The 27,864-nt window shown below is 41.5% G+C and overlaps 1 protein-coding gene across 6 annotated transcripts in view; it reads right to left on the reverse strand.

Moving 5' to 3' along the window:
• TMTC4 (transmembrane O-mannosyltransferase targeting cadherins 4) overlaps positions 1 to 26,733 on the reverse strand; it is a 60,670-nt gene extending 33,937 nt beyond the window's left edge. For 3 of the 6 annotated variants that reach the window (XM_050915335.1, XM_050915334.1, XM_050915336.1), the window contains exons 1-5: positions 26,321 to 26,371; positions 24,087 to 24,302; positions 18,932 to 19,047; positions 16,606 to 16,822; positions 12,647 to 12,734 (exon numbers count right to left, since the gene is read on the reverse strand). In XM_050915335.1, coding sequence (XP_050771292.1) covers positions 12,647 to 12,734; positions 16,606 to 16,822; positions 18,932 to 19,047; positions 24,087 to 24,248 — 583 coding nt within the window. In that variant the 5' untranslated portion in view covers positions 24,249 to 24,302; positions 26,321 to 26,371. Of the gene's footprint in view, positions 1 to 12,646; positions 12,735 to 16,605; positions 16,823 to 18,931; positions 19,048 to 24,086; positions 24,318 to 25,086; positions 25,132 to 26,320; positions 26,372 to 26,694 lie in introns of those variants that run through there. The other 3 variants (XM_050915339.1, XM_050915337.1, XM_050915333.1) reach the window with 3 other exon arrangements.
• Positions 26,734 to 27,864: the final 1,131 nt, after the last annotated feature.

The raw sequence follows: 27,864 nt of genomic DNA on the forward strand, positions 1-27,864 counted from the left end.
TTCCTTCTCCTTCCACTCCAAATAATGTCCTCACTGGTGAGGTAAGACTTAACATTAGAGGTGCAGATGTTATAAAGTTAAAAGAAAGCCTTCTGAAGGAAAGAAGTCATACACATCTCAACAATACCAAAACAAAACATGGAAATACAAAATACATGATGACTAAACTCAAGAAACATTGCAACTAAAAAAAAAAAAAAAAAAATGCAATGAGGAAACTCCAGCTCACATCAATTATACAGAAGAACAACTGAGGGTTGCAATTCATGGAGGAAGGGGCTTACAAAATTCATTCTAAGAGTATTGCTAAGAATAAAAGGAATCTGTCCTAAATACATCCCTTGAAGGAGATCCTCAACTCTTCAGACTCTGCAATACAACAGACTGTTCAGCCAGTTCTTGAAATTCAGTTTTGGTTTGGTTGGGGTTTTTTTAATGTAGAAATAAACTAGCTGAGAGAATGCGAAGATGAAAGGCAAAGTAATTGACTGTGTTCACAAAATGACAATCAGTCATTCTTAGTAAGTGTAAGAGGGAGAACAGTGAACAAAGCCAATGGACTTCACTGAGTTTACTGAAGTATACTTTCTTCTACTGAGAGATCTGTTCTTCCCAGAATCAAATTCTGGCGGAAGGAAGTCAGGACAACTAAGCACTTCTCAGAGAAGCAGTATTCAGTACACAAATACAAACTATCTTAACACGGAAGATAGTGGGAAGTATATATAGTAAGAGACCAGCTGGCGATTCACAAATGCTTTGATGATTCAAAACATAAGAGTAATAGGAAAAAGGGAACTAGGTCAAATTATCAAGGACAAGTGTAACAGCAGCACACTCATACAGAAACAAACTCAGAAACGTCACATCACAAAATGAGAAAAGGTAATGTATGTAAAGAGCAAAACCCACAATTCCATAGAGCAGCAGCAAGGAAGGAGTTATTCCAATACTCAGTGGGAAAGAAAATGGACAATGCCAAGAAAACAGAAGTGTTCTGTGCCTTTTTGCTTCATTTTTTCACAAAGAGGTCAGCTGCAATCAGATGGCAAGCACAACACGAGCAGAAAGGGATCAAGAACAAAAGCAAAAATAGCGAACTACAAGACACAGAATTTATAGAGAAGTTAATCTGTTTTAAATTATGATTGGTTAAATTTACTCCAACAGGTCCTATACGACCCAGAGGAATCTCAACTGTTACCTCTGAGAAATCATGAAAAACACATGAGAATCTAGAAGCTTGAAATAAAATAAAACAATGCCTACATGCCTACTTTTAAAGAGGAAGAGATATGAAAGGATAAGCTAAAGAAACAAAGCTAAGCTGACTTGTTAAAATTACCCAGAAAAAAACCCACTTAGACAAAATATTTTCTCAGTGACCCTCTAAAACATAAAAGGATATAACTAATTGTTTGCAAAAGACATATTTTAGCCATTTATATCAAACTAAGTATAATTTCTGACTTGGACAGGAAAAAAAAAAAAAAGAGTCTTCCTGATGAAAGCAAACCTGTAAACATCCTATACCTTGACTTCACGAACGCACAAGAATACCACTGGAGATACTGTGAAATACGCCAGAAAAAATATAGGCTGCATGAAGTTATTATAAAATGGGTACAAATAACAGCTAGAAAACTACACTAAGAGTAGTAGAGAGCTCATTGTGAAAAATGTAAAGATACATTCTGGATTGGGTCTTTCCTTCGTCTGGCTCTAATAGATAATTTTAAAAATTTGGATGATGGAATAAGAAATATGCTGATTAAGTCCAGAGGTGCTGCCAGGCTGCAATGGCCAGGAACCATACTAAGGAGAAGTCAGAATTCCATTGACAAACTGGAGAAATGGTCTAGCGAAAAAACCTGATAATCGAAAGCCATTCAATAGGCACACATTCAAAGCTGTGCAGAAACAGGTTTGTCTTCTTGTGAACATCCCAGGTCTCAGATGCCAGGAATATCTCAGCATGTCAAGTGTAGCCAAGCTTAAGTATGGACTCTCAAAGATGGTAAAAGCACCCAGCAAAAGAGAAATAATGAGACCCCCATAATGAGGATCTTACGGGAGACAGTGTCAAAGGTCTGGACTTTAGTAAGGCCTTTGACACAGTCTCCCATAAGATCCTCATAGAAGAGCTGTTGATGTACAGGCTGGATGTGCAGACAGTGAGGTGGATTGAAAACTGGATGAATGGCCAGGCCCAGAGGGTGGTGATCAGTGGCACAAAGTCTAATTGGAGGCCAGTAACTACCAGTGTACCCCAGGGGTCAATACTGGGTCCAATCCTGTTCAACATCTTCATTAATGACCTGGATGATGGGGCAGAGCGCACCCTCAGCAAGTTTGCAGACGACACAAAACTGGGAGTGGCTGATATGCCAGAGGGTCATGATGCCATCCAGAGGGATCTCGACAGGCTAGAGAAATGGGCTGGTAGGAACCTCATCAAGTTCAACAAGGAGAACTGCAAAATCCTGCACCTGGAGAGGAACAAGCCCAGGCACAGTACATGCTGAGGGCCACCGAGCTGGAAAGCAGCTTGGCAGAAAAGCACCTGAGGGTCCTGGTGGACACCAAGTTGAACATGAGCCAGCAATGTGCCCTTGTAGGAAAGAGGACTAATGGTATCCTGGGCTGCATTAGACAAAATATTGGCAGTGGGCCAAGGGAGAGGATTCTTCTCCTCTACTCTGCACTGAGGCGGCCACACCTGGAGTACTGTGTCCAGTTCAGGGCTCCCCAGGACACGAGAGCCATGGACATACTGGAGTGAGTCCAACGAAGCGCCAGTAAGGTGATGAAGGGACTGGAGCATGTCTCCTATGAGGAAAGGCTGAGAGAGCTGGGACTGTTCATCCTGGAGAAGAGAAGGCTCAGGGGGATCTCATCAATGTACATAAATACCTGAAGGGAGAGCGCAAAGTAGACAGAGCCAGGCTCTTTTCAGTGGTGCCCAGTGACAGGACCAGAGAAAATGGGCACAAACTGAAACACAGGAGGTGCTGTCTGAACATCAGGAAACACTTTTTTTACTGAGAGGGTGACTGAGCACTGGCACAGGTTGCCCAGAGAGGTTGTGAAGCCTCCATCCTTGGAGACAGTCAAAAGTCATCTGGACAGAGTCCTGGACAACTGGGTCTAGGTGACCCTGCTTGAGCAGGTCAGCTCAGGTGACCTCCAGAGGTCCCTTCCAACCTGAACCAGTCTGTAATTCTGTGATCAAGATGATCTCCCGAAAACCATAATCTCTGTGCCTTTGTTTTCTTTTGCAGCCTCAAAACGTCAATAGTCATATATAGAATTGTAATATTATGAAAATTCATCAGTGACTCAACTTGAAAGAGAAAGAATTTCAATTAAGAAACATTTTATCTTGTGCTTGTTCCTGGGTCAATACGCACAACACCCTCCCACCCGCCTGCCCCCTCCCCCCGCCCCAACTGCAGAAATCTCAGTAAACGAGGCTGGAAAAATAGATACAAAAGACCGTCATTCAGCAATGCCGTCAATCTTTTTTTTTTTTTTTAACAGTGATTTGAAAATGTAAAGCACTGCGTAAGTGCTAATTATTATTATGAGATACACACATGCCAACAGAAGTAATCAGTCTAACAAAGCACATTCCCCTAATACGGCACTGCTTCCCACCAGAAAAATCTTGTGTCAGAAAACGAAACCAATCTTTCATTGGCACCTGTGCCTGGTTGAAACTGGTACACCATATTGTGAGTGGGCATCGTGCCACTCTAACAGATGGGCAAAATTGTAAGCATGCCAAAGAAACAGAGTACTTGCTGCTTTTTTTTTTTTTTTAAGCTAGAAAAATATAGTGTTTCTACACAAAACCAAAAAGGGTTGCTCAGATGGTCCCTTTTTAGGAGTACGTTAAGTCTGAAAGTTGAGGGGATTCAATGAAATACCAATATAAACCATAAACAAGCCATGAGGGCTCCTCCATTTAGACTGCTAGACTTAAGTATAAGCATTCCTAGAGCAAAGATGCATACACAAAGTGTTTTACAGCGTGGAATTGACTGATCCTGAATTTATGAGCAGCACATTGATGATACACCTCAACTCTGTCTTCCTAAAAGCTAATCCTATTTCAAGAGACCTTATTTTGCAGTGTCCTAAATCCACAAATCAATGAAAGCAAATTCCTTAGAAGTTAAGGATATGAAGAAAATACTACATTTAGAGTACCAAGCTTAGTCTTACTTTAAATTCAAACTAACAATATCCCAAACAATTATTACCAATTCAGACATTTAGGCATTCAGCATCTCCTTCTTCAAAGCTAATTGAGCAACTTAGGGCTCAGCCAGGTGGCAGCTTGGAACAGTTTAAGAAGTCACCATCTTCAGATGAAACGCAGTAATGGATTTTGTGAAAGCACCTACTCCTTTGAAAGGCAAAGCAAAGTCAGTTATGTTGAGCTCCTGCAGGTAGTTTTAATTTTTAACTGAAATAGATCACAAACGCTCATATATTCCATTGATGTGCCTTGCCTTCGGGGATGGTATCTTCAAACTAAACTACTACAAATACTCATCTAATCAAGCTCTAAGATTTCCCTGCTTGTGAATTGCTAAGCAAAGGGGGAAGAATTACCTAGTCTTAAAAGATCACATAAGAATCCACTGTTAAAATTAACTTAAGCCTGAGATCTCCTTGTGTGTCTCCAAATGTACATAATACTGCAGCTCAGCTCAGTGTTTCACTTAATAATGAAATTACAATAGCAAATGCCGTTCCTAAACATATCCAAGCATCTCAAACTCATTACATATACGCTGCAGTAAAGGGATCATCTATCCCTGAATTACACCATCTTGGACAAGCAAAAGTTAGCACTCATTCTACAAAAAAAGGTTATTGTTTCTCTTCTACCCACTAAAATAATAAAATCGTTAGTTTTTCCACATACAACTGTTCCCTCCCAATGTGTTCAAATATGAACAGTAGGGCACACAGTTGAAAAATCAGGGCCCACATGTTTAATAATAATAAATACCTCTTGAATAATTGCAAAATAGCTTAAAAATTCCCCATATCTTATCAGTGATCTCTTTCACACAGGAGACTTAAACATTTCCAATCTACAGGAAAACCTCCATAATACAAACCTCCAATATTCACAAAACTCATCACTACAGTCTACTTCGCATGCTTTATTAAATTAGCAATGAACTAGTAGATGATTAACGGGCAACTACACAGAACAGAACAAAATAGAAACACACAACCAGAACAAAGTCATTTTCAGAAGTCATAGCATATGAGCAAACAGTTGATCCCCTATTTAATATCCAGGCCAATATTATTCACATGAAGCAAATCATAAACTCATCATTTTACATCACTCAGATTGCCAATGCAGATGGCAAATACATGCAACTGGATCACTGTCAAAGTTGAAGACAAAGGAAGGCAAAATGAATACTACAGCAGTTTTAAATCGCCTTATGAATTCCCAGAGAAGCTGCATTAAAATTCAACAAAGTTAATAACCCACAATTCCCTTCAGAACATACCTAAACAGTTGTCAGCTCTTGCTGTCTCCAAAGCCTATGCAGTGGATTTGTCCCCACAGTTGTGTTTTAAAACAGCAGGACAGAATGAGAACAACAGATTAGTTCCTTGCAAATATAAATGTTATCCTATCAAAGATGGTAATATCAAAAACTGTATATTGGGAAAAAGTAACAGAATTGTAGAACTTCAGTAAGACATAATTATAGCCCACATAGTGTGTTAAATGCTTATACTTTAAAAAAAAAAAAATTAATGCTACAGATTCTGGCTAAAAGAAACTGTCTACCCAAAAATCCACCAAAACCACAAATAAACCACATCAGGCAAACAAGCTGCAGTATATTTTGAGCTTTACAGAAAACATTATTTTCCTTTGGAAGTTTTCCAGTCTGACACTGATATTTTTCTGATCCGATTGTTTTCAGCATTATATATACTTTCCCCACAGTACCCCCAAACCCTCCTCAGACATTTTACGAGTCCTTACTGCCAAGCAAAAAAATTTCTTAAATTCATTCACTTAGACATCAGGTGAAAACAAGCACTAACCACTCTGTCTTCTATGACTTTTGTCTCCTTTAGAGAAGACAAAGAATGACAGTTCAACAACTACGTCTATGCTAGTGAAACACAGATTTCTGGAACTCAGCTGTACACAAATCTCACATTGCCTTGCTGCAAGAATAGTCAGGTTCTTTATGAAAGGCTTATCTGTCTGATAGTAGGATTGGGATGCTGCTGGTGACAAAACAGTGTATGTTACTGAGGACACAACCATATCAGTAGCATCAACTTGGGCTTTTCAATGTTTGTTTTACTCTGATGCTCACTCAAAGTTCATCAGCAAAAGCAAACTGGCATCAAACATATTTTGGTAACTGTATTCAAAAGACAATACAAATGCAGTCCACAAATCCTGAAGGCCTTAGAGTTGTACCCTCTTTTAAGTACTCCAAAAGAGTCACACTACCATGCATCTATTAATAACATTTAAAAAATCCACCTTTGATAGTTCTTCTCCTAATGCTTGTAAAAAGCTGGTGACCTAAGTGCTATATACATGTGACAGCCAAATCCAGAAACAAGGACACATGCAGTTGACCTAGGGTTTAGGGTCACGCTTGCCTTTAATATATAAAAATCTAGCAGGAGAAAAGGAACTAGGATGTTCGAACAAACTGGTAGATCCCACTTTTCTGTAGGTTCATCATAAAGCAGCTATATTTGATTAGAAACACAAGCCTGATGCAATGGAATGCACAGAGGGTTTTTTGGGTGTTTTCTCCCCCTCTTTCTTACTAACAAAGACTATTCCACAAAGATAAATTACCATCTTGGTCTGACCTAAAAAGTGATGCAATACCAACTCTTAACTCGGACTAGAACTATCAGTGTGCACTGGCGGTATCACAGACTTTCTGGATATTATGGATTTGCCAGCAGAAGGAAAACATTCTGAGAGAAGAAAGGGTATTTTTTCTTTGCTGCTTAGGAGACATTGTTTAAGTCTGTTCTTTAAACTATATGTGCATATTTTTAAAATGCTTGTTCTTTACCTATATTCAGAGTGAGATCAGCTTACATTTGGGACTAAGACAGTTTTTGCTATCTTTGACTCCCTCAATTTATGCAGAATCAAACTCAGCTAAACTCAGATAAAAAGGTCTTTATTCCTTATTTATCCTATTATTTGTGAATGGCTAGAAGAACTGTTCACAAAAGAAGGAAATTCATACCACCAAAATGGAAGCATCCAAGGGTAAAACTTCATATTTACTTTAATACAACAAAATCACTGAGAAGTCATACTCTACTACTGCCACTTCCCCATATTTGGTTACCTTTTCCTAAAGCCTTTCATACAAACACAGAATCACAGAACAGCCCAGGTTGGAAGGTGCCTCCAAAGATCATCTGGTCCAACCTTTTGTGGGAAGGGGAGCCTAGATGAGATTACCTAGCACCCTGTCCAATTGCATCTTGAAAGCCTTCAGTGATGGGGACTCTGCCACATCTCTGGAGAGATTGTTCCATTGATTGATTGTTCTCACTGTAAAAAATTTCTTTCTTAGACCAAGGTGAAACGTCTCCTAGTGCAAATTGTACCCATTGCTCCTTGTCTTCTCCATGTGGCTCCTTGTGAAGAGAGAGCCTCCATTCTCTTTGTAGCTGCCCTTTCCAAGACAGACACTACCCTTTCCTATACAGACACTAATGTTCAAACAGCTGCCTGATGGGTTGGACCAACCTCCCCTCCCAAAGGAAAAAAGTTATAGCAAGGGCAGAAAGTAAAACTGGTTGTGGTGGTTGGTGGAGTTCAGCTAGAGGACACATGGGTACAGTGGAGAACAGGACTGCCATTTGAAGGGACCATGACAAGCTGGAGGAATGGGCTGACAGAAGCCTCATGAAAATCAAAGACAGCACCATGCAACAGTCCAGGCTGGGGACTGTCTAGGCAGCAGCTCTGCAGAAAAGGATCTGGAGTTCCTGGTTCACAAGTTGAAGATGAGTCAGTAGTGTGCCTTTACAGCAATGAAGAAGGTTAAACGCACACTGGGCTGTACTAGCTACAGCATACCAAGCAGGTCAGGAAAGTGGTTGTTCCTCTCTACTCAGCTGGAGGCCACATCAGGAATACTGTGTTCAGTGTGGCATCCAACACAAGAAACACATCAACAACCTGAAAGTCCAGTAAAGAACCACTAACATGGTTACGAGGCTGAAGAATACAGCATAGGAAAAGAGGCTGAGGCAAACTGGTCATGTGTTGCCCCCCGCCATTCTTGAAGATTTTCGCAACTCACCTGGCTAAGGCCACGAGCAATCTGATCCATGAAGTTAACTTTGCTTTAAGCTGTTGGACTAGAGATGACCTCCAGAGTTTCCTTCCAACCTAATTCGCTCTATGATCTATGATAAAAGGAAGTTAGGTTGCTAAATTTTAGCAGCTGCCTGCACTTCTGTCCAATTGAAGTGACAATAGAAATGCACCCCAAGTTACAAGCCTAGTCTTCCTAAGCTTCTACACAACTGAGAGATTTTGGTACCTCTAGAAGATGACTGCAAGTGCCTAAGATAAGCTATTCCCGAGACTGGCCATCAAAAGGAGTCTGTCTCTTTCCAGTGACTACACAGAAGGAGCAGGGAGAAAAGGCCTTTAAGTTGCATGCCCAAGTTAGATGCTTATGGTGACAAAGTAGGGAAACCTCCTGAAGGTTCAGCCAGTAAAGCCTGAGAATACCACATACATAATGGACACAAGGTGAAATGCAGCTGGCTTATGAGGCTGGAGGTTAAGTTTGTAGGGATACTGGTGGTGGAGACAATCTGGGATTCATCCCAGAGTACTGAAGGAGCTAGTGGATGTTATGGCAGGACCCCTCTCAATCATCTACCAAAGGTCTTGGGAGTTTGGGAAGGTTCCTGCTAACTGGAAGCTAGCCAATGTTATTCCAATCTACAAAAGTGAGGGAAGACCCAGGGAACTACAGACCTGTTAGTCTAACCCCAGTTCCTTGAAAAATTATGGAGGAGATTATACTGAGTACTATTGAAAGGCATTTAAAGAATAATGCAATCATCAGGCACAGTCAACGTGGGTTCACAAACGCAAAGTCCTGTTTAACTAATTTGGTATCCTTCTATGATAAGGTCACCCGCCTAGTGGATGAAGGGAAGGAGGTGGATGTAGTTTTTCTGGGTTTTAGTAAGGGTTTTGATACTGTCCCTCACAGCATCCTTCTGGACAAGTTGTCCAGCTGTGGGATGAGTGAGTTCACAGTGCGCTGCGTGAAGAACTGGCTGAAGGGCAGAGCTCAAAGGGTTGTAGTGAATGGGGCTACATCTGGCTGGCAACCAGTCATGAGCGGTGTTTCTCAGGGTTCAATTCTAGGGCCAGTTCTGTTCAATATATTTATCAACAATCTGAATGTAGGAGTTGAATGCACCATTAGCAAGTTTGCTGATGACACCAAACTGGGAGGTGCTGTTGACTCTCTTGAAGGACAGGAGGCCTTGCAGAGGGATCTAGATAGATTGGAGCATTGGGCTATGATTAACAAGATTAAATTTAACAAGTCGAAATGCCAGATTCTGCACCCAGGACAGAGTAATGCCTAGGCATTATAGTATTGTATAGGCACAAGTATAAATTGGGAGAGGAGTGGCTGGAGAGCAGCCCTGCAGAAAGCAATCTGGGGGTGCTGGTCGGCAGCAGGCTCAATGTGAGCCAGAAGTGTGCCCTGGCAGCCAAGAGGGCAAACCCCATTCTGGGGTGCATCAAACTTGGTTTAATCAGCCATTCAAGAGAGGTGATTATCCCGCTGTATTCAGCATTGGTGCAGCCTCACCTGGACTACTGTGTGCAGTTCTGGGCCCCACAATTTAAGAAAGATGTTAAGATCCCTGAATGCATCCAGAGGAGGGCAACAAAGCTGGTGAAAGGGCTGGAAGGCATGTCCTGTGAGGAGCGGCTATGGACCTCATAGGCTTGTCTAGTTTGGAGAACAGGAGGCTGAGGGGCGACCTCATTGCTCTCTATAGCTTCCTGAGGAGGGGAAGTGGAGAGGGAGGTACTGATCTCTTCTCCCTGGTATCCAGAGATAGGATGCATAGGAATGGTTCAAAGTTGCACCAGGGAGGTTTAGACTGGACATTAGGAAGCATTTCTTTACCAAGAGGGTGGTCAAACATGGTAACAGGCTTCCCAGAGAGGTGGATGATGCCCCAAGCCTGACAGTGTTTAAGAGGCATTTGGAATGCCCTTAATAACATGCTTTAACTTCTGGTCAGCCCTGAATTGGCCAGGCAATTAGACTAGATGATCGTTGTAGGTCCCTTGCAACTGAAATTATTCTATTCTATTCTGTCTTACCCACCTTTCTATTTAAAAATGAAAGATTTTCACAGCAAGGCACATCCAGGATGAGCAATGAATCTCACCCAGGCCATCAGTTTTCAGACCAGAACCACTATGACCCAAAACCTTGACTCTGAAATGTGTGGTTTTTCGCACATTGCTCATCAGCCTGCAGCAAATCATGTAAGGTTCAGAGGGAAGAAATACTCTGAACCTTGGGCTCCTCTCTTCAGGCTCCATGCAAGATCCGCTAAAGAACTTGTTAGTGCTCTCCACAGCACTGGAAATAACTTTTCATTCTCTCGTTTAGGACATGCCAGACAGAATCTGCAAGAACCTGAAATTGTCACCAAGTTACCCAAAATGAAGAAACTGCTGGGAGAGGCTCAAGTAAGTAACTTGGATACAAATTCTTGAGTACATAGAAAGTCTAAATTTCTTTAAGAAGTCGCTGAGGGAAAAGCAGGCAGTGAAAGTGACAGTAAACATTGAAAACTGATCTGAAAGACAAAAGGCACAACTATGCTGGCAGACTGTAGTTTTCCTTGGCAAATCTGCTTAAGAGACACAGCTCTGACCCTATTATAATGTAATGTCCAATAAAAAATACTAAGTGCTGCTTAGTATCTTGTCTTCACAACATTTTCCTTCTTCTGTATGAATGACAAGAATACTATTAAAATGACACTGACTTCTAAAAGCTATCAAACTGGCCTTCACAAGTTGTACAGGCACTCAGAATATCCCTAACCAGAGTACACATCACATTCTTAATCATTCCTGAGATGTCCTCCATAACAAAATAATTACGGAGTCCTATATGAAAGTCTCCAATGGTCATCCTAAGAATTTGGCTCTTGAGTTCTTCAAGCAAAGATTATTACCCCTGCCATATAGGTCTACCTGTGCCAACAAACTGGAAAGCACATAGCCCGTATTTTGATTTGTCTAGTTTCCTCTGGCACTAACAGAAGAAACATCAAAGCACAATCATACCCAGTAAAATAGGTGAGAAAAGAATAAATGAGCAAGCAAGATCCCAAGGCCAATTTTCATCAAGAAATTATTAGTTCAGTTGAAAGAAATGAAACCTACCCAAAGGGGAGAAAAAATATCAGAAGTGAACAGGAATCACCATAAGTATCATTTGAAGTGGTGAAGATTAAGTTAAATTTATGATATCAGCTGTAGAAATATGCAAAATAGTTCTAAACAATCTCAACTCAATTAGCAGGAGCTATTCACAGCATCTTAGAGCTCACTGTGGACTAACTTACCCCCCTCAGCCTACACTAAGCTCTATGATGCCATGACTATGTTGTTAAGCTAGATCACCTAAAGCCAGCTCAGGTACCTCTGTAATACACTGCCAACTCTCGTTAAACATTACAGGCCATGCCTATTGAACTGGTACTAAACAAGCTCTTCGCAACACAGCTCCTCATGGGTTCACCAAATGATTCCCGTATTTCCTGTGGTGGGGCACATTCAGATACCAGACTGCATGTCCTGTATAGTTTTTCATAATCATGAATTCATGTATTCTTGTGTGTTTATTTAACAGAGCCCCAAGAAAATTTCTCCACAACTGTATTTGAATTGCCAACCTGCATTCAGATCAAATAATACAACAGAGCTAAAAGCTCACTTGAGAAAACATCTATGAAGGAATTGTTCATGTTAAATACAGCTGTCTTACAAAAACTCTATGAGTAACACTATATTCAGCATGTATATGCCAGCACTTGCATATTGCAGGAATTTAGAGGACTTACTCAATGAATAATTCTTTACAATTCATTAAAAATACAAGTAAGGTTCCTAAAATTCATTCCCCTTTAAGCCATCCCAACATAATGGCATAAAGTGTACTAAAATATTTAAGAATATACATTTATAGGTTTGATTTCTTTCTAAAATACTTATTAAAATATTTCTTTATGCTTCTAAACAATAAAACATTTAACAGATAAGCCTATTATAAAACAGACTTTTCTTAAAATAAAGTCTTAGTGTTTAACGGGAATTAGGGACAGCAACTCTTCCAGCTCTCCTAACAATAAATACCTGCTAAAGCAGGTTGGTTTTTTTTTTTTTTTTTTAATATTTTGTGAGGGTGTAAACATTAATAAATCCAAACCACGTCAAGCTGACATTTTTAGTTTTGCTATACTTCACTGAAATGTATGAATGCAGAAAATATACATGATATAAAATTAAAGGGGGAAACAGAATGCTTACTTTCTCTAAATGCTTTACAGTAGCCAAGGAATGACAACAAAAAGAACAGGGCACACAGTAGGTCTGCTCTGCCAACAATCCCAGCAACCTTAAAAAAACAAAAACAGAAAAAAAGAAAGAAAAAAGTTTCAGATTACCAGATTTTATTCTTAGAAAACCTGAGATAAAGGTACACATACATATACAAAGTGAAATGTATAAAAGAATATTGCTGTATCACTTCTTTAACCTGGTTTACTGGATTAGTGATACCCAGTTTTCTAAGCCGCCTCCTAATTTTGATTGGGTATTGCTTAGTATCAACTAGGTAAATGATTTGACTTTAATTTATGAAAAACTGCTGTTTTAAGAAACGAAGAAGGACCTCACTGAATAAAATGTAGATTCTCCCCGATTCAATCTGTTTTTTGGATCAGGTTGCCTTTCAGTAGATCTCTTAGCAAACATCCTGAACCCCAACAAAATTGGCAGCTCTGCTGAAATGCAAATCAAGACTGTCCACTTTCAGAAGACAAGCCAGCCTTCAAATTGCAATCTGAACACTCAGAATGGACAAATAGCTTCCAGCCTGCAGAATCAGGAAAAAAAAAAGTCCCCCTTCTGGCAGTTTTTTGTGTTATATTAATTGATTGCATTAGAGCTACCTCCATATGCATCTTGTAACAGAAGCTGTACTAACACAAAAGAAAACAAGCAGCACATTCTGGGACCTCTGTACTACGGATCTGTGCCAACCTATTTAAATCAAGAGCATTCTCAGGGCCATCAACAAGCTTTGGTTCAAGCCCTTGAACTGTATTTACAATAACTTGCTGAGACACAGCATGACATATTTTTGGATCTTCATTCCTCAATTACACAAGTGTCAGAATACACCATGAATTTTTTGTGGAAATCATGACACAGAGGGTTGGCAGGGGACCATATAGGCCCTGATGTTGGGACCTCACTAGAACATACACCTAGAGCAAGGATCATGGAAACACCCCTTACTTTTCAGTCTAGCTCTACTTCCTGGAGTGCTGGGTTCCATGTTTCCAGGAGAAGATGTACACAGAGGCCTTTCTGAAGCAGGCCAGGACAGCTACAGGGCTTTTTTTAATCCACTTTTTGAGGTGATGTTTCAGGGACAAAAGCAGAAACTTTGGTTCTTGTATAGTACACCACTTGTCCCATTTTGTGAGTGGAACAAAGAGGAAAGTAAAAAGATAAACTGTATTTTCATTTTGTTTAAAGGCACCTGCTAACCCTCTCTTAGGAAAAGGGCATTTTTTTGTGTCAGTCTGATGTGATGGAACAACTATTTCTAACATCAGAGAGAGAAAGAAGTGTAGAGGCATGAGAGTAGGACGGAATCCACTGAAGAGACTCTCTCCCACTTTACCCTCAGCTTCGCTTGGCACCATAGAAGGAGAAACTGTTGGACTTTAAATTCAGTTCAGAAAAACTTCATGATTTATCCAAAGCCAGGCATCTAACTTCCCTGCTTCTTTTCCTATCTCACAGAGGAATTGCGAGAATTAACTCAATAGCTGTGGAGTGCTTTGAAAGGTGAAAATAATGAAGTGTCGTCATGTTTCAGGAGCTGCTCTCAGCTAATGAGATAAAAGTAAAGGTGAACTGACACAATTTTGAAAATAAATGCCAACTTGTTACAACAAAGAGATTAAGGGGCTAATAATGCACATAGGGCCTCAGATGACTCCAACGGTACAATGTTACCTCAAATGCAGGATCAGGCCTATAGTCTCTTGTAACAAGGTAAACAAAAAAATACAGTTTTAAAATAGTATCAGGTATATTCTTATGTCCTTGTTTCATTTAGTATTTCATCACTCAAGCGTTACAAAGAATAAGCATTTTTTAGGAGAGAACTACACCACAAGAGTGTTTACTTGTAGGCAGAAAAATAATGACAGATGTTTTTCTTACATAGGTACTGAAAGCATTACTCTTTTCAAGATCTGTTTTACATGACAGTTTGTTTTGTGCTGTATATATCAAAATCCAAAGCAGCAAACAGATTCTTCACAATTTTATGTCAAAATATGTCATCTCATTTCAAAACTAGGATGTCATGATACTTAAAACTCAGAGCTTTAAAATCATGAGGAATGCTTTTTGAGGAGATGCTGCCTGACACATACTCATGCTAGAACCATAGCACTATCATGACTGCTTCAGTGCAGCAAGATTTATTATTCACTGTGTAAATGATTAGAGGCCTTTGTTCACTCCTGGATCTTAGAAGAGACACGGTATGTAAGCATGCCACTTTTTTCCTCTTCTTTCAATGTTTGTCCAAAGCATACACAAGTCTTCAAACCTCACATATGCAAGCAGACTGCATCACTTGTAATTTATTTGACATGACCAAGGTCTTATTAACATTTGCCTGCTGATTTAAATATATTTTTAGAGTCAAATGGAATGAAGAATAAAATTATGGATATTGATAAAGGAGTCAATAGTAGGTCTATTACAAAGTTAAGACTCAAGTGAGTTTTCTCTTTACATGTCAGAACATCAAGGGAACTGAAGACTTGTTTTACTTCACTTAGACATCTAGAACTGGTTTTGGAGAACAAATGCAAGGGGCCCTTCTGACACTAGCATAATGTGCTCTCACAAAGAAGTTATTCTGCAGGCGAGCAAACACCAGAGAATGATTGGCAGGATGTTTTAGCCACTGCCAAAAAAGGTGCCAAATTACTAATACATAACTTTGCACCATCTCTAGGTTTCCAATATATGCAGGGTTGCCAGTCAGCTGAGAGGCATAGCTTTCTGTAACCTCTTCCCCATCAATCATGTGCAAAGCAAATGAAAAAAGCTAAAACCATGGCATATTGTGAATAAATGAAAAAAATCAGTGCCACATATATAGAATAAGGTGCACTGAGGATTCAGTGTTCATTACTAGCACAAAGATCAAAGTTAAAGTTAGTACTTTTCCAGTAGCTCAGTCCTTCCAAACTCTAAAAAAAATGATTCCTGCACTGTGATTATTTTATATTTCATTTATTCATTATTACAAGATCAAGCAATCGGGGACCACATCCAGCAAGCCCACTGGCATAAGGCCATAAGATTTTCTTAGCTATGAGTGCAAAAAAGCTTTTTAAGAAAACCATCTCCTCTTCACTAGAATTTCCACACAAGGACTTTGATCTTTGGTCAGCTATTTTAATTGGTTGCTATGCATGTGCCATGTTTCTATTCTGCATCTTTACAGCTTCAACTTCCAGCCACTGTTATGCTTTTGTCTGCATTATTAAAGGGCCCACTACTATCAGATTTGTGTTTCCCATGTACATAATTACAGACTGTGATTAAAAAAAAATCCTTTAATCTTCTCGTTCATATTAAAAATATAAAACCATGGAGTTCAATCTCTCATGACACGGAATGATTTCAAGTCCTTTAATCATTTTCATGGCTCTTCTGAGCCCTCTCCATTTTTTCCAGTGTCCTCCTTGCAGCATGGACTCAAAATTGGATGCAGTATTCTAATACAGTCACAGAGTTCATATAATGCCCCTACTCCAATTTTCTATCTCCTTGGTTTTTTATCAAAGCAAATGGAAATGAAAAGTGTTTATGTGTTTGCATTCAGTTTATCTTCCATTCTCCTTGGCTGCTCATGAGCTAATGTTTCCAGTAATGAATTCTTAATCCAGTAATTAGGGAAACTCTGTAGTTTAGGGCTATCCTTCTTTAGTTATTGTACTTACATGATTTAATTTATCTTCCTTAATAAGGTCCAGCCCTGTGGAATTACAAGCTTTTGGACGTACTAACCATAATATTTGATTGTTCTTATAAGACTTGTGCCAAAAGAAGCGTTAAGAATATATAAAAGCAATGTGTAGAGTATAAGGCTATGTCAGAATTAATTAGTCAAGATGGTCAAGAACTTCTAAGATATAAATCATTGGAGCTAATTATTCAGTACTTACACATTCGGTGTGCACTGGATGTACAGCAAACAGCAAAGCAGCTAGAAGAGATGTCTTTGGAGCCAGGTTTAGCCTTCTTCCTTTATTACTGAATTGCAGTCCACCCAATAATATCGAGAACACATCAACCATCAACACTGAGATAGTACAATGCAGTATTATATTGATGACATGGAAACCAACTGGGTAGAAGCCTCCAGCAAAAAGGTAATTAATTCTATATAGAAACAAAAACATTAAGGCTAGGAATTACATCAATGGTTAGAGATATGCAAACAGAAAACCTAAACAACCCCATAGCAAGATCATATTAGACACACACTCAAAAAAAAAAAAAAAAAAGGCTGAAAAATACCAGCAAACCCCAGCACGCATGGTATTACCACTTAGCCACCACAGTCAGCTAGAAAAAATGTCCTGATCTTTACTCAAAGGTATTCATATGGGATACCATATTCAGCATAATATCTATGCTCTCTAAAGACATATACTAATACTATTATGTTAATCATACCTATGGCTACTTGGAACTGGCTTTTGGTCAGCAACATAACTTCAGTATTGCAACGCAGGAGTGTCCTGCGGATAAACAACACAGCCTGCTGGGGGGATACCCTTGGGCTTAAGAGAAACTATGTCCAAAAACAACCTGATGAAATTATTTTAATTGAATCCACACAGTGAAGAAACTAATATGCACTGAGACTATGATTTCCACTGACATTCTAGCTGAAAAACATCTTAGCATTTGGACTGACAACGTGGAAACCATCTGGGTACAATCAGTATCAATCCAGAAAGTAGTCAGTTAGCACATCTTAGTAACTAATTTGTGAGACTGGTTAGAGAGAGGTTTCATACAAATATTAGAACCAGAAGGAAGTGTAAGTGAAAATTCAGTCTAAAACCCTATTCAAGACAGGAACTCTGCGGTACAATGGAGAGGAAGAAGAAAAGGGAAAAACAGCTAGTTATTATCCATATACTTTTATCAGTAGGTGAGATATACAGAAACTTAGCTTGGATAGGGGATTTTATATAGTTCATTGGTCAGTCTGCATCTGGCTTAAGTGAAATCTGTTAAAAAACCCTAACCTATTATGAATGTGATACACATAAAAGTTGGAGCTTAGGGAAATTAAGAAAACCAATCTCTTACTTGTGAAAATAGCATTTTATGGACCATCTCCACATGCTCATCTATATTTTCAGATATAGTAATGACTGTATCCCAGTTCGCTCTTTAAACTAACCAGGATGTTACTAGAGATGGAATATACCACAGAGACCTTGAAAAGAAAGGAAAGCATGTGCTGTGTAATGCACTGAAAGCTTTAATAGGTTTAAGACTCTGATGCATTCTATTCAGTTGCATATTTTCCTTGATGAAAATGTGAAGAAAGCCCAACAGACGGTGAAACCCACAGCGCGAAGTACTTAAAACACTGACACTGCACTCAAGAGTCAAAGTTTTTGCTTGAATATGAGGACTAAGAGTGGGAGTACTACTTCTGCAATCACTTAGTCCCTAGCTTAGACCAGACACAACCGCAGAACCAGTGCCAGGTCCCCATCCACAACACTGAGTTGCACGAGGAAAATAAAGAAGCTTAAGATTGAGTCCTCAAAGATTCTCTGCGTTACTGTGCCCAGTTTCTACATGGTCTACTGCTTGCTCAAATCTTTGTGCAAAAAACATGAGCTAAGCATCTACAGAAGTAATCCTCATAAACCTTTAGTTATTTGAGAAAACCAGCAAGTTATATATACAGGCAGACATCTCTCTCACTAGGATTCTTGGACACACATGCTCACTTGAAGTTATAATATCAGGGGGGAAGAGGTGGGAAGATTATTCAGTGACCTAGTGGCAAAAGGCCACAGTAGATTGACGCTATTTATAAAAAAAAAAAATCATTCGACAGGTCACCAGGAAAGCAGAGAACAGAAACTACAATAGCAGTATACGTGGCAGCATGGCTAAGTGAAGGGAAAGCACACCTCCTAGTTCTTTGATGATGTGACCTACATACTGAACCATACCGCCCCTAGTACCAAGGTATATAAGAGCATAAGATGCAATCTCTGAAAGGTACCGTGAAATACAGAATGTCAAAATAATGTATACTTTAGGAAAGAAACAATTTGAAAATTAAAACTCAATTTCAGATTAAGGTAGTGAACAGGAAAATCACATTCAGGAAAGGTATCCAACCACCCTGCAGATACTTTGTCTCTCTCCTTTTCTGTTGCCTCCTCCCTATAATCAATTGAGCCAATATATGTTAAAAAAAATTCAGACCTTGAGCAAAAAGACAAGTCTCACCTGAAAGTTAGGACAGTTAGTGGTCGATATGACTTATGACTGGTATTGCTGCTGAGTTTGCTACCCCAAAAGTCATGATGCCACAGGTCACCAAGTGGGGTTTCTGCCCTGAGGTCCTGAAAGGAAACATCATAAATTACCAGATTCTTAACATTTCTGTTTTGTTCAAAACAGCTAAAACACAAACAAGTTCTAACTAATACAAGCTCATGCTAACACAGACATAGCAGGTGTTTTGTTGGCTCACTACTGACATTTGACAAGGTACCCAAGTTTGCAATGAAGGTCACATCTTGGATGCCTGTCATCATAAAGGCCAAGATGGTTGGATTCTGTAAGTAGGCATAACTACACGAAATTTAGTAGAGCTATGCGTATTCACATCAGTTGATAACCTGGTCAATAGCTGAGAAATGAAAACACATAAAAAGACCCTTTACCTTACAGTTTGTAAAAAGCCTTTGATTTTAGATCTAGGTTATCTTGTGAAGGAGGCCAACTACAAACTGCTGCAAATAGCTATTTTTCTATCAGTGTCAGTAGCACAACTACTAATGAAAGCAAGGAGACTAAAGATAGAGAAAACAATAATTAGCTCTTTTTGAAGCCTTACTTCGCACAGGACACTATTCAAATAGCTTTTTTTAAAAAATTCTTAATACATCAAATCAAGAATCAAAATCTCTATATACTGCTCTAAAAGATTAATAGTGGAAGACAGAAAAGTAATGAATTATTTTAATTTGGGGTGGGATAGGGAACTATTAAAAAAACACTGCAAAGTAAAAGCGTACTCTTTCCTTTTATCTTGAAGTCATGCTGGTAATGAAAAAAACCAAATAACCTAGACTATTGCATGGAAAACATACACTTTTGGAGAGGAAAAAATAAGGACCTTTGTAGCATCCGCCTCAGTTTTCTGTGAGGACAAGCTGGGAAGCTCAAACTAACATATTCATCTTCTTCTTGCCCCTCTTCTGCTTCCCTGGGGCAATTAAATACCAATTTATGCTATAGTAAATGTGCAGGTTAAGTACACTTAAGACAGAACCTAAGAACAAAACTGTACTAGCAAATGAATAGCTTTCACATGAGTGATGATATTACACCTGCAATCAACCACAAGTTACTCTACCCCCACCTTCTCCCCTGAAATTGTTCAAGAGATCAACAAACCAAAGCAGATTAACAAGCCAATACAAATACAAGTAAGCAGACAAACCGGGTTGTTAAACCCATGAAAGGTCTTACAAAGCCTGGTGTCCTATGTCTTATTTCTCCTACATCTCCATCTACTTACAAGATTCCCACATTACAACACCCTTGGTTCACCAACTCCAGTTCCTCTCAAATGCTGCTACTCTCTCACTTGCTTCTACAGTATCTTGAGCACCTCCTGTGGTCTCCAGTACCTTCCATCTCATCCTCAGCATTTTTTGCCTGCCAACAAGGCAAGAGAGAACACATATCGCTGCTAGTCCCAAGGTACGCCCAAATGTCTGGGCCATGCTGACTGGCTGCTGCTAAAGTGAACTTAAGTCAATTTTTCTTGCTCTTCTCTTAACACATTCTGACTTTCATCCATCCAAAAATCAAAAAAATCCAGGAAGAGATTTATTTCTGTCACTTGATAAAATTTGGCCAGTATTAGACAACTGGTTAAAAAAAAAATTAGGAAGGGGAAGTAGGCTAAAAACCCAAGCACATCGTCAAATGAAGTGAAGCATTCTCTAATAGGTTACCAGTCAATATGCAGAAAAGAGAGCAGGGCTAACACTGTAGTCTTTGAAAAGTCCTATACTGCAGCTGTCAACTAAGGCATTCTCAGGGAAAATCTTAAGAAATCAAGACTCACAGGGGATCCTATTTGGGCTGAAGAATTATCAAGGTGCAAAATTTCTTCACTCTCTCACAGATGTTTCTACTGCCAAGCAATAGCTACAAATTTCTTTCTTCTCCCAGGACTGCAGTTTTGGCCTTAGGCACCTGAATTCCTGTTCCATTCCTCACTGGTATGCACAAACCCTGAAGATCATAATTTGATTCTCAGAGTAGGAGTGCACTCAGCCAGCAGCCCACTAAATCAATATAGCCTGCTTTTCCAGGGGCAAGTTGGGACTGGGTTGTACCCCAACATCTACTGAAGTCTTTGTACTCTGCAGGAGACAGCTGTTAGTGGGCATTGTGGCCCTCAGACTGTTCTTCCAAACAACGGCACTGCCTCTTATGTACATTTGCCAAAGAAAGGGACTACGAAAGAGAGACTTTTTTTTTTAGTATTAAAATTTTAAAAGTATGTCTTCTATGTCACAGATGGTCTTCAATAACTTGAGATGGGAAATATATTTGAGATGTGCAAGGCTAGATTTCCCTTTCCACTAGAATCAGTCCTCTTTTGTCTTCCATAGGAAGAAAGCAGGAAAAGCTGAATACATGGAATTACTTAGTGATTAGATTACACTTGCATACGACCTAAAAAATTTTCAGTCATGTATCTTGCTCTTGTATCCAAGTTCTGTAAGAAAAAGTTTCTTACATTAATTTTCCCACTCAGTGGAGTTATCCTAAAATAGGAATGGTTTGCTCTAAGAGACACAGCTGTTTAAAAGTTACGTATGATTTTCTCTTTAAGAACTGAAAGTAGATATTAAAGAATCTCTAAATATTTGATTAGCAGCAGCTTACAGACAGCAGAGTTCAATACTTGAAGAAAGGTCAGTTTTTCTATACAAAGGCTTATGGAAATGACACATTGTGTCTGAAGCTGCTCCTAATCTAACTGTTTGTCTTGCCAAGCTAGTAAATAAATAAAGACAAAAGTCACTGTTGTGTACCAGTTAAAATGCTGCTTAAAATGACAAGAAAGCATCTGGAAAACAGCCTTGAACCCCAGTAAAATCTAATAACAGAATGTTCCACGATACAGTAGGCATGGGGTCAACTAACAGTATCTCTTTTGCCAAAAGGAACTGAAAGATTGGGGGGGGGGGGGGGGGGGGGGGTGTTAGTAAATTAACAAAAAGGTCACTCCGCAGTACCCAAGAAAATACTAGTATAGTAATGCTCAGTAAATCTACAAAATTATATTTCACCTGCTGTCTCTCGTATTGAATAGGAATAAAATATGCTATACTTTGTTTAATAAACTGTGGCTTTGCTAGATGCTTTCCCTCCCCATTAAACAGGTAAACTCATTGTCTCTGCATTTTTCTTGTGGATTTTGTATTTCCATATATTCATATGACCCCTGTGTTAAAATGATACTGTCACAAAAATCTCATTTAATTTCTAGGGAATAATAGAGGATTTTGATGTGAAAAATAGAATAAGCTTCACAGTTTTTCAAACATACAGACTAGGTATGAATTAATCTATTTAAGCAGTTGGTTGAATTTCTCAGCATTGCCAACAGCTATAATCCTGGTGCAGGTTGTTGTGTTGCATAGATAAGTGGAAACATTTTGAAAGTAAAGACTGAAAGAAATGGAGAAAGATTACAAGTGTGGAAATTGCACATGAACAAAACAACCTGCCTTGTTTCAACATCAGTCTTTTGTTCTTTCTTTCAGGAAATTAAAATATTATAATTGCGCCCCAAATAAAACTTTGTAGAATGAAACATTGCCAGAAGCTGTGTAATTTAAAATATAATGCTTCTTAAAAACAACAACAACAACAAAAAAAATCACTGTAGATTCTTAATTTGTCTATAGTATTGTCTTAGAAGCTTTGAGATTTATTTCCAATTTGGCAGATGTATTTTCCCCCCATACATTTATAACTAAAGGTATGATGACTTACACAAGCATAATACAAATTTGTCTAAGGAAACAGTAATTCTGTGGGATTCTAAAAGGCACGCTGCAACAAGTTGCCTCTAAATCCTGTGCAAGGCAAAAAAAAAAAAAAAAAAAAAAGTGACTTGTGTTCTTCTAGCGGTATGAGTCTCCAGATCATCCTCCTTGTAACCCCATGGCTTCAGGAAAACAGAACCAACAGATGGGGGTGATTCTTTTTACCCTGTGCTTCTCTTTCCAAACATTTAACAAGTACCTTCCAGAACAGCATAAGAGCTGTAACACCAAGACCCACCCATGAGAACAGGCTCACTAACTGCTACATGTGATTCTACGAAGTGTTGCAGCAATTGAAGACACTCAACTCCTCAAAGTAAAAAGAATCTCAGCTAGAGGTTTGTTTGAGTCACATGTTAATTTCTAACCATTTCAAGGATTGTTCATCATATGTTTGATCAGTTTTAAAACAGAGCACAGGAATACTCTGGCTCTACTTCAAAAAAAAATACTGTTGTCACAGGAACTTTAAGAGGGGAAGGAGCATAGGAAAAGGAAGCTTTCCTTGCTCCTGTAACATTTTTACGGTATAAACCACAGCTGGAGAACCCCTGCACCCTACAATCGCTTAGTGACGCATTAGGTATATTGGAACGAGAGTAAGTTTATTCATTGGGCTTATTCATCTGTCACTATGAGAAGATAATGAAAAAATCTCCTATTAACATCAACAGGTATTAGAAAAGTCTACTGCATACTCTCACTGACTTAAAAATGAGCATAAAATTAGATCCATAGGCAGTCTTGATGTACAGGTACCCTGTGAATAAGTGTTACTAAACATCACATCCAAATTTGCTGCAACCCTAGATAATGCTTTCTTAGATGACAAGCAGACAAAGCCCATTTGGTATGGCAAAAAGAGTTCCCTTCCACTTGACTAGATATCAACACTTGTTAAGCAGAGTATTTCACTTGCAAAAGAATGAAACGGGACACATTCTTGGGGGGGGGGGGGGGGGGCGGGGAAGTCTGTTTAATTTGTTCACTCTTGTTTATGTATTAGAACCCAAGTCATGTTATTTAAATAGCTTTAGGAATAAGATTTTGTTAAGCATACTTATGCTTCTAGCTTTTCAGTAGAGCACTGCTGCACAGCTTGTTTGTCAACCTTAAATAAGGCTTACTTTAGAAAACCCAATAAAACAAAACAGAAAAATGAAGTTCAAAAAAAGGAATATCAGAAGGAAGCTCTTTACTAGGATGAATATTTTGGGCCTACTTAGATCAACTGTTGTCATTATTTCTTTTCGTATGACCATTTATGTCAAAGGGCGCAGGGGCAAAGAAGAGAGACAAACCTTATTATTGATGATGGCTTCAGAATCATCAAAGACAAAATCTCCATCATAGCTGTTAGCAAAACAGAGGAAGGAAATTAATGCCACAACCATTTTGGCCCAGTATGACGGAAGGAGGAACCATGATATGTCATGGTCCAGATTAGGTTCTGTTTGTGCCATTCTGTGAAATGCTTGTTCCAAGTTGGGAGCTTCAGCATTGTGTTGGTTGCAAATCTGAAAGAAATACATACAAATGCACAGTTATAGTTGCATTTCACTAAAAAAGAATTTAAAAATGGAGAGTTGGGTTGGGAGAGGAGAATGAAGTTTCATACAACCCAACATTTTTTCTCTCGGTGCGTTTCATAATTACTGGAACATATCTAAACATAATTTTGTACTTCAAATGTGGAAGAAAGGCACAGTTTCTCATGGTTGGAACACAGAGATAAAGCCAAGAAATTCTTAGATTCTAAGTTAAAGCTTTGGCACAGGTAAATTCTAAAACCTTGAGCAAATCACTGTTTTTCTGTTTCTTACTATTCTTTTCAAGTATGACAGGGGCATCACGGGGACTGTGGACCATTTATAAAGTTCTTAAGAGAATGATAAGCACAATAATTTCCTTCTAAGTGTGAAAAACAAACATCAATTGCAAAAAGAGCTCAACTCTCTTCTGTTAATCAAATTAAAAGATCTAGTCTTACACATAGCCCATATAGGGAATTCATACAAACATCACAGGTAGACATACACAGAAAGCAGTTAATGGACTAGGCCCTAAATCTCAACAATTCAAACAATCAGACAACAAGACGCATACAATTAAGACCAAAGTAGTGTCCACTAGATCACTCTGCATGCTGCAAATACAGTATAGGCTAAATTCCACTGCTGTATTCACGGGCTTATGAGGTTGTTGAGGTACATGAAAAAGACCATGCAATCCAACAGCAATACAAGTGTACAAGATCAACAGTGATACATCAGTGTGGAGGTACTAAGGCTGGAGGTTTACCCATGAGCCACCTTTACTTGGAAGGGTCTCTTCTGATGCTCCAAAGCCAGCCCTCCACCTGGACAGCTATTCTGCCTCTGCTTCTCTGGTGCTCCGACAGTATTGTGAGTGGTCTTATTATCAAGTGCTGCTATAAATGGCAGAGGGAGGAGGTTACGAATGGAAAACTACAGTAAAAGCAGGGCAGAATACAAAGTTTTTATTTGTAAGCCCCAAGAATGACAGGCACGTAAAGTAGCCCAGCTTCACGCTTTCTTCTTATTTATTGGCTTTTTAAATCAACTGTTGCATCCCTGAAAACGTTGCATTTTGTGTCTTCATACAATCTAGGAAAAAGCTCCAGTCATTTGGCTTCTTGAACAGACTTGACCATTAGAGCTGCTAAGGCAATTGCTTTGTAGCTTTCTGTTTGCAACGCTAAATTCCAGTCTCCATATATTCCCAATCTCTGTACACGCACACAGACAGGCAGTACTCCCTATCACACCAGGGCCCCTTCTTGCTTTGGGGACTATACAGCAGTGCTCCGAAATTCAGATAAAGTCAGTAACATGGAGCTCCTTAGCAGAGCAAAGCAGACCAGCTACTTTAAGAGCAAAACCTTTCCTCAAAGTAATTCACCCTTGTGCTCTTAGTTTGGCAAAAACAAAGACTAAAAGCAAAGCTGTTATTCAGAGGGAAGTGTATTGCATTGCTCGTAACAGCACAGATACAGCATCAATGCCCACTACCCAATTAAAATATTCAACCTACTCAAAATTCATTTTGCCCTGAAAGTTTCTCCCATTATGCTCGTTCCATTTATCTGATTTACATCTGCTGCCAGCCCCTCTCCCCGCGGTGCCGAAGAGCAGGCCAGTCCGCGGGCGCTCCCTTACCCGGGCAATGCGTTAACCGCCCAGGCGGGCTGAGCACCCACGAGGGACCGCGACCCCCCCCGCCGCCGCCGCGCACGCCCCTCCGAGCGGCGGCCCGAAGGGCTCTCCCGTCGCCGACCGGCCCACACGCGACTGCCTAGCGGCGGCAGGGACGGCGCCTCCCCGCCGCGACCGCCAGCCCCGCCGCCCTCTCCGGGGAAAGGCGAGACCGAGCCGACCCCGGCCCGGCGGAGAGCAACCCCCCCCACCGCCCGGCACCGACCCACCGCGAACACCCCCCGCGGCGGGGGGGTGGGGTACGGCTCCGGCGCCGTGTGTCCCGCCGGAAAGAGCCGGCGCCGCGGGGAGGCTCGCACCAAGGGTCACAACGGCCGCGCGCGGAGCCCCGAAAACTTGAGGGCGTCCCGGGCGCCCGGTCCCGGGGAAGGAGCCCGCCCGGGAAGGCAGCGGCGGACAGGCAGGGGCGAGGCTGCGGGGCGGGCGAGCTCCGCCGGGAGTTTCGCGGTAGCCTTGCCCCACTCGCCGTTCCCCTTTTGTCCTGGAGGCGGCGGCGGCCCCGCGGAAGGGGGGGGGGGGGCAGTGTGCCGTGTCCCGCCCCGGCCCTCAGCCCCGCCGCCGCACCCGCCCCCACCCCCCGCGCCGTGCGGGCCAGTTCCGCCAGCGCTCCTGCCAGCAAGCGGGGCAAGAGCAAGCCCCCCCCCCCGCGCCGGGGGGCCCCGCGCGGCGTTACCTGCGAGGAGAAGGAGCCCGCGCGGCATCTCCCACCCGGGTGCGAAACTCTCCCGCCCGGCGAGCCCCCAGCCGGAGCGGCCGGCGGGGGAGGGGCCGCGGACGGCTTCGCCTCCGGGAAACATCCTCAGAGCCCATTGGCTGCCTCGCCGCCCCACCCCTCCTTCTCCCCGCCCCCCCCGGGGCAGCTCCGCGCGCCCATTGGCGGCGGCGGCGGCGGTGACGCGCGGCAGGCCGGGCCGAGGAAGCGGAGCGAGGCGATCGCTTGCGGTGGCAGCGGGGCCAGTGCCGCTCGTTCCCCCCTCCGCCCCAAACTCCGCGCCCCGCCGCCTCGCACAAAGGCGGGAGCTGAGCGGCCTCCCCCGGGGGCGGCCCGCGGGCTCTGCCAGCCGCCTGCGCCGCGTTCCCAGCGCCCGCCCGCCCGCCGGCCGGCGCTGCCCCTGCGTGGCGGTCGTTGTCCCGCGCACCTGGCTGGCCGCGGTGTGCGGGAGGGCGGCTCGGGCGGGCTCGCCCTGCCCTCGCGCGCCGCCGCGGCCGTTAGCGTGACCGTTAGCAGCGGGTCAGCCGGGGCGTGCGGGAGGCTTTCCAGCGCGGGGGGCTCGCCTGGCCCCGGGCAACCTGGCGGGCGTGAGAAGCCCGTGCTTCCGCGCCTGAGCCGCCCGCCCTTCCCTCAGCGGCGAGGTGCCTGCGGTGCCGGGTTTACACGAAGCGAAAATCCCCCCTGAAAAGAGGTGTTACAAAGCCAGTAGGGTGGTAGCGCGCGGGGGGGGGGGGGGGGGGGGGCGGGCTCGCCGCCTTGGGCGGGAGCCGTGGGTGCCGCGGGCTGGGTGAGCTTGGCGCTGCAGCTTTCGGGCACGTTAGCAGAGCGCTCCTGCCTTTCTCGCCGAGGCCCTGGTCCTGCCGGGCTTGTTGCGGGGTGCTCCCCGCAGGACGGATACCATAAGGAAGCAATAAAAAGGCTTTGTCAGGTGTACTTTATTCGTGCCTTTCTTGTAAGAAAGTGCGATTAAATGCTGAACTATAGCACCAAATGTTCGGCAGAAGCTTCCCTAAAAACAATAAAATCTTAACATACCGAAATTGGATGAGAAATGCTGGCTGTGAGCCGGGCAGAGACACGTAATTTGGAGTGGGACTTTTGAGATGTTTGCATTATCAAGTGTCAAATTAA

This window comes from Gymnogyps californianus, chromosome 1 (genome assembly GCF_018139145.2).
Source record: "Gymnogyps californianus isolate 813 chromosome 1, ASM1813914v2, whole genome shotgun sequence".
In the NCBI taxonomy this organism is placed as follows: domain Eukaryota; kingdom Metazoa; phylum Chordata; class Aves; order Accipitriformes; family Cathartidae; genus Gymnogyps; species Gymnogyps californianus.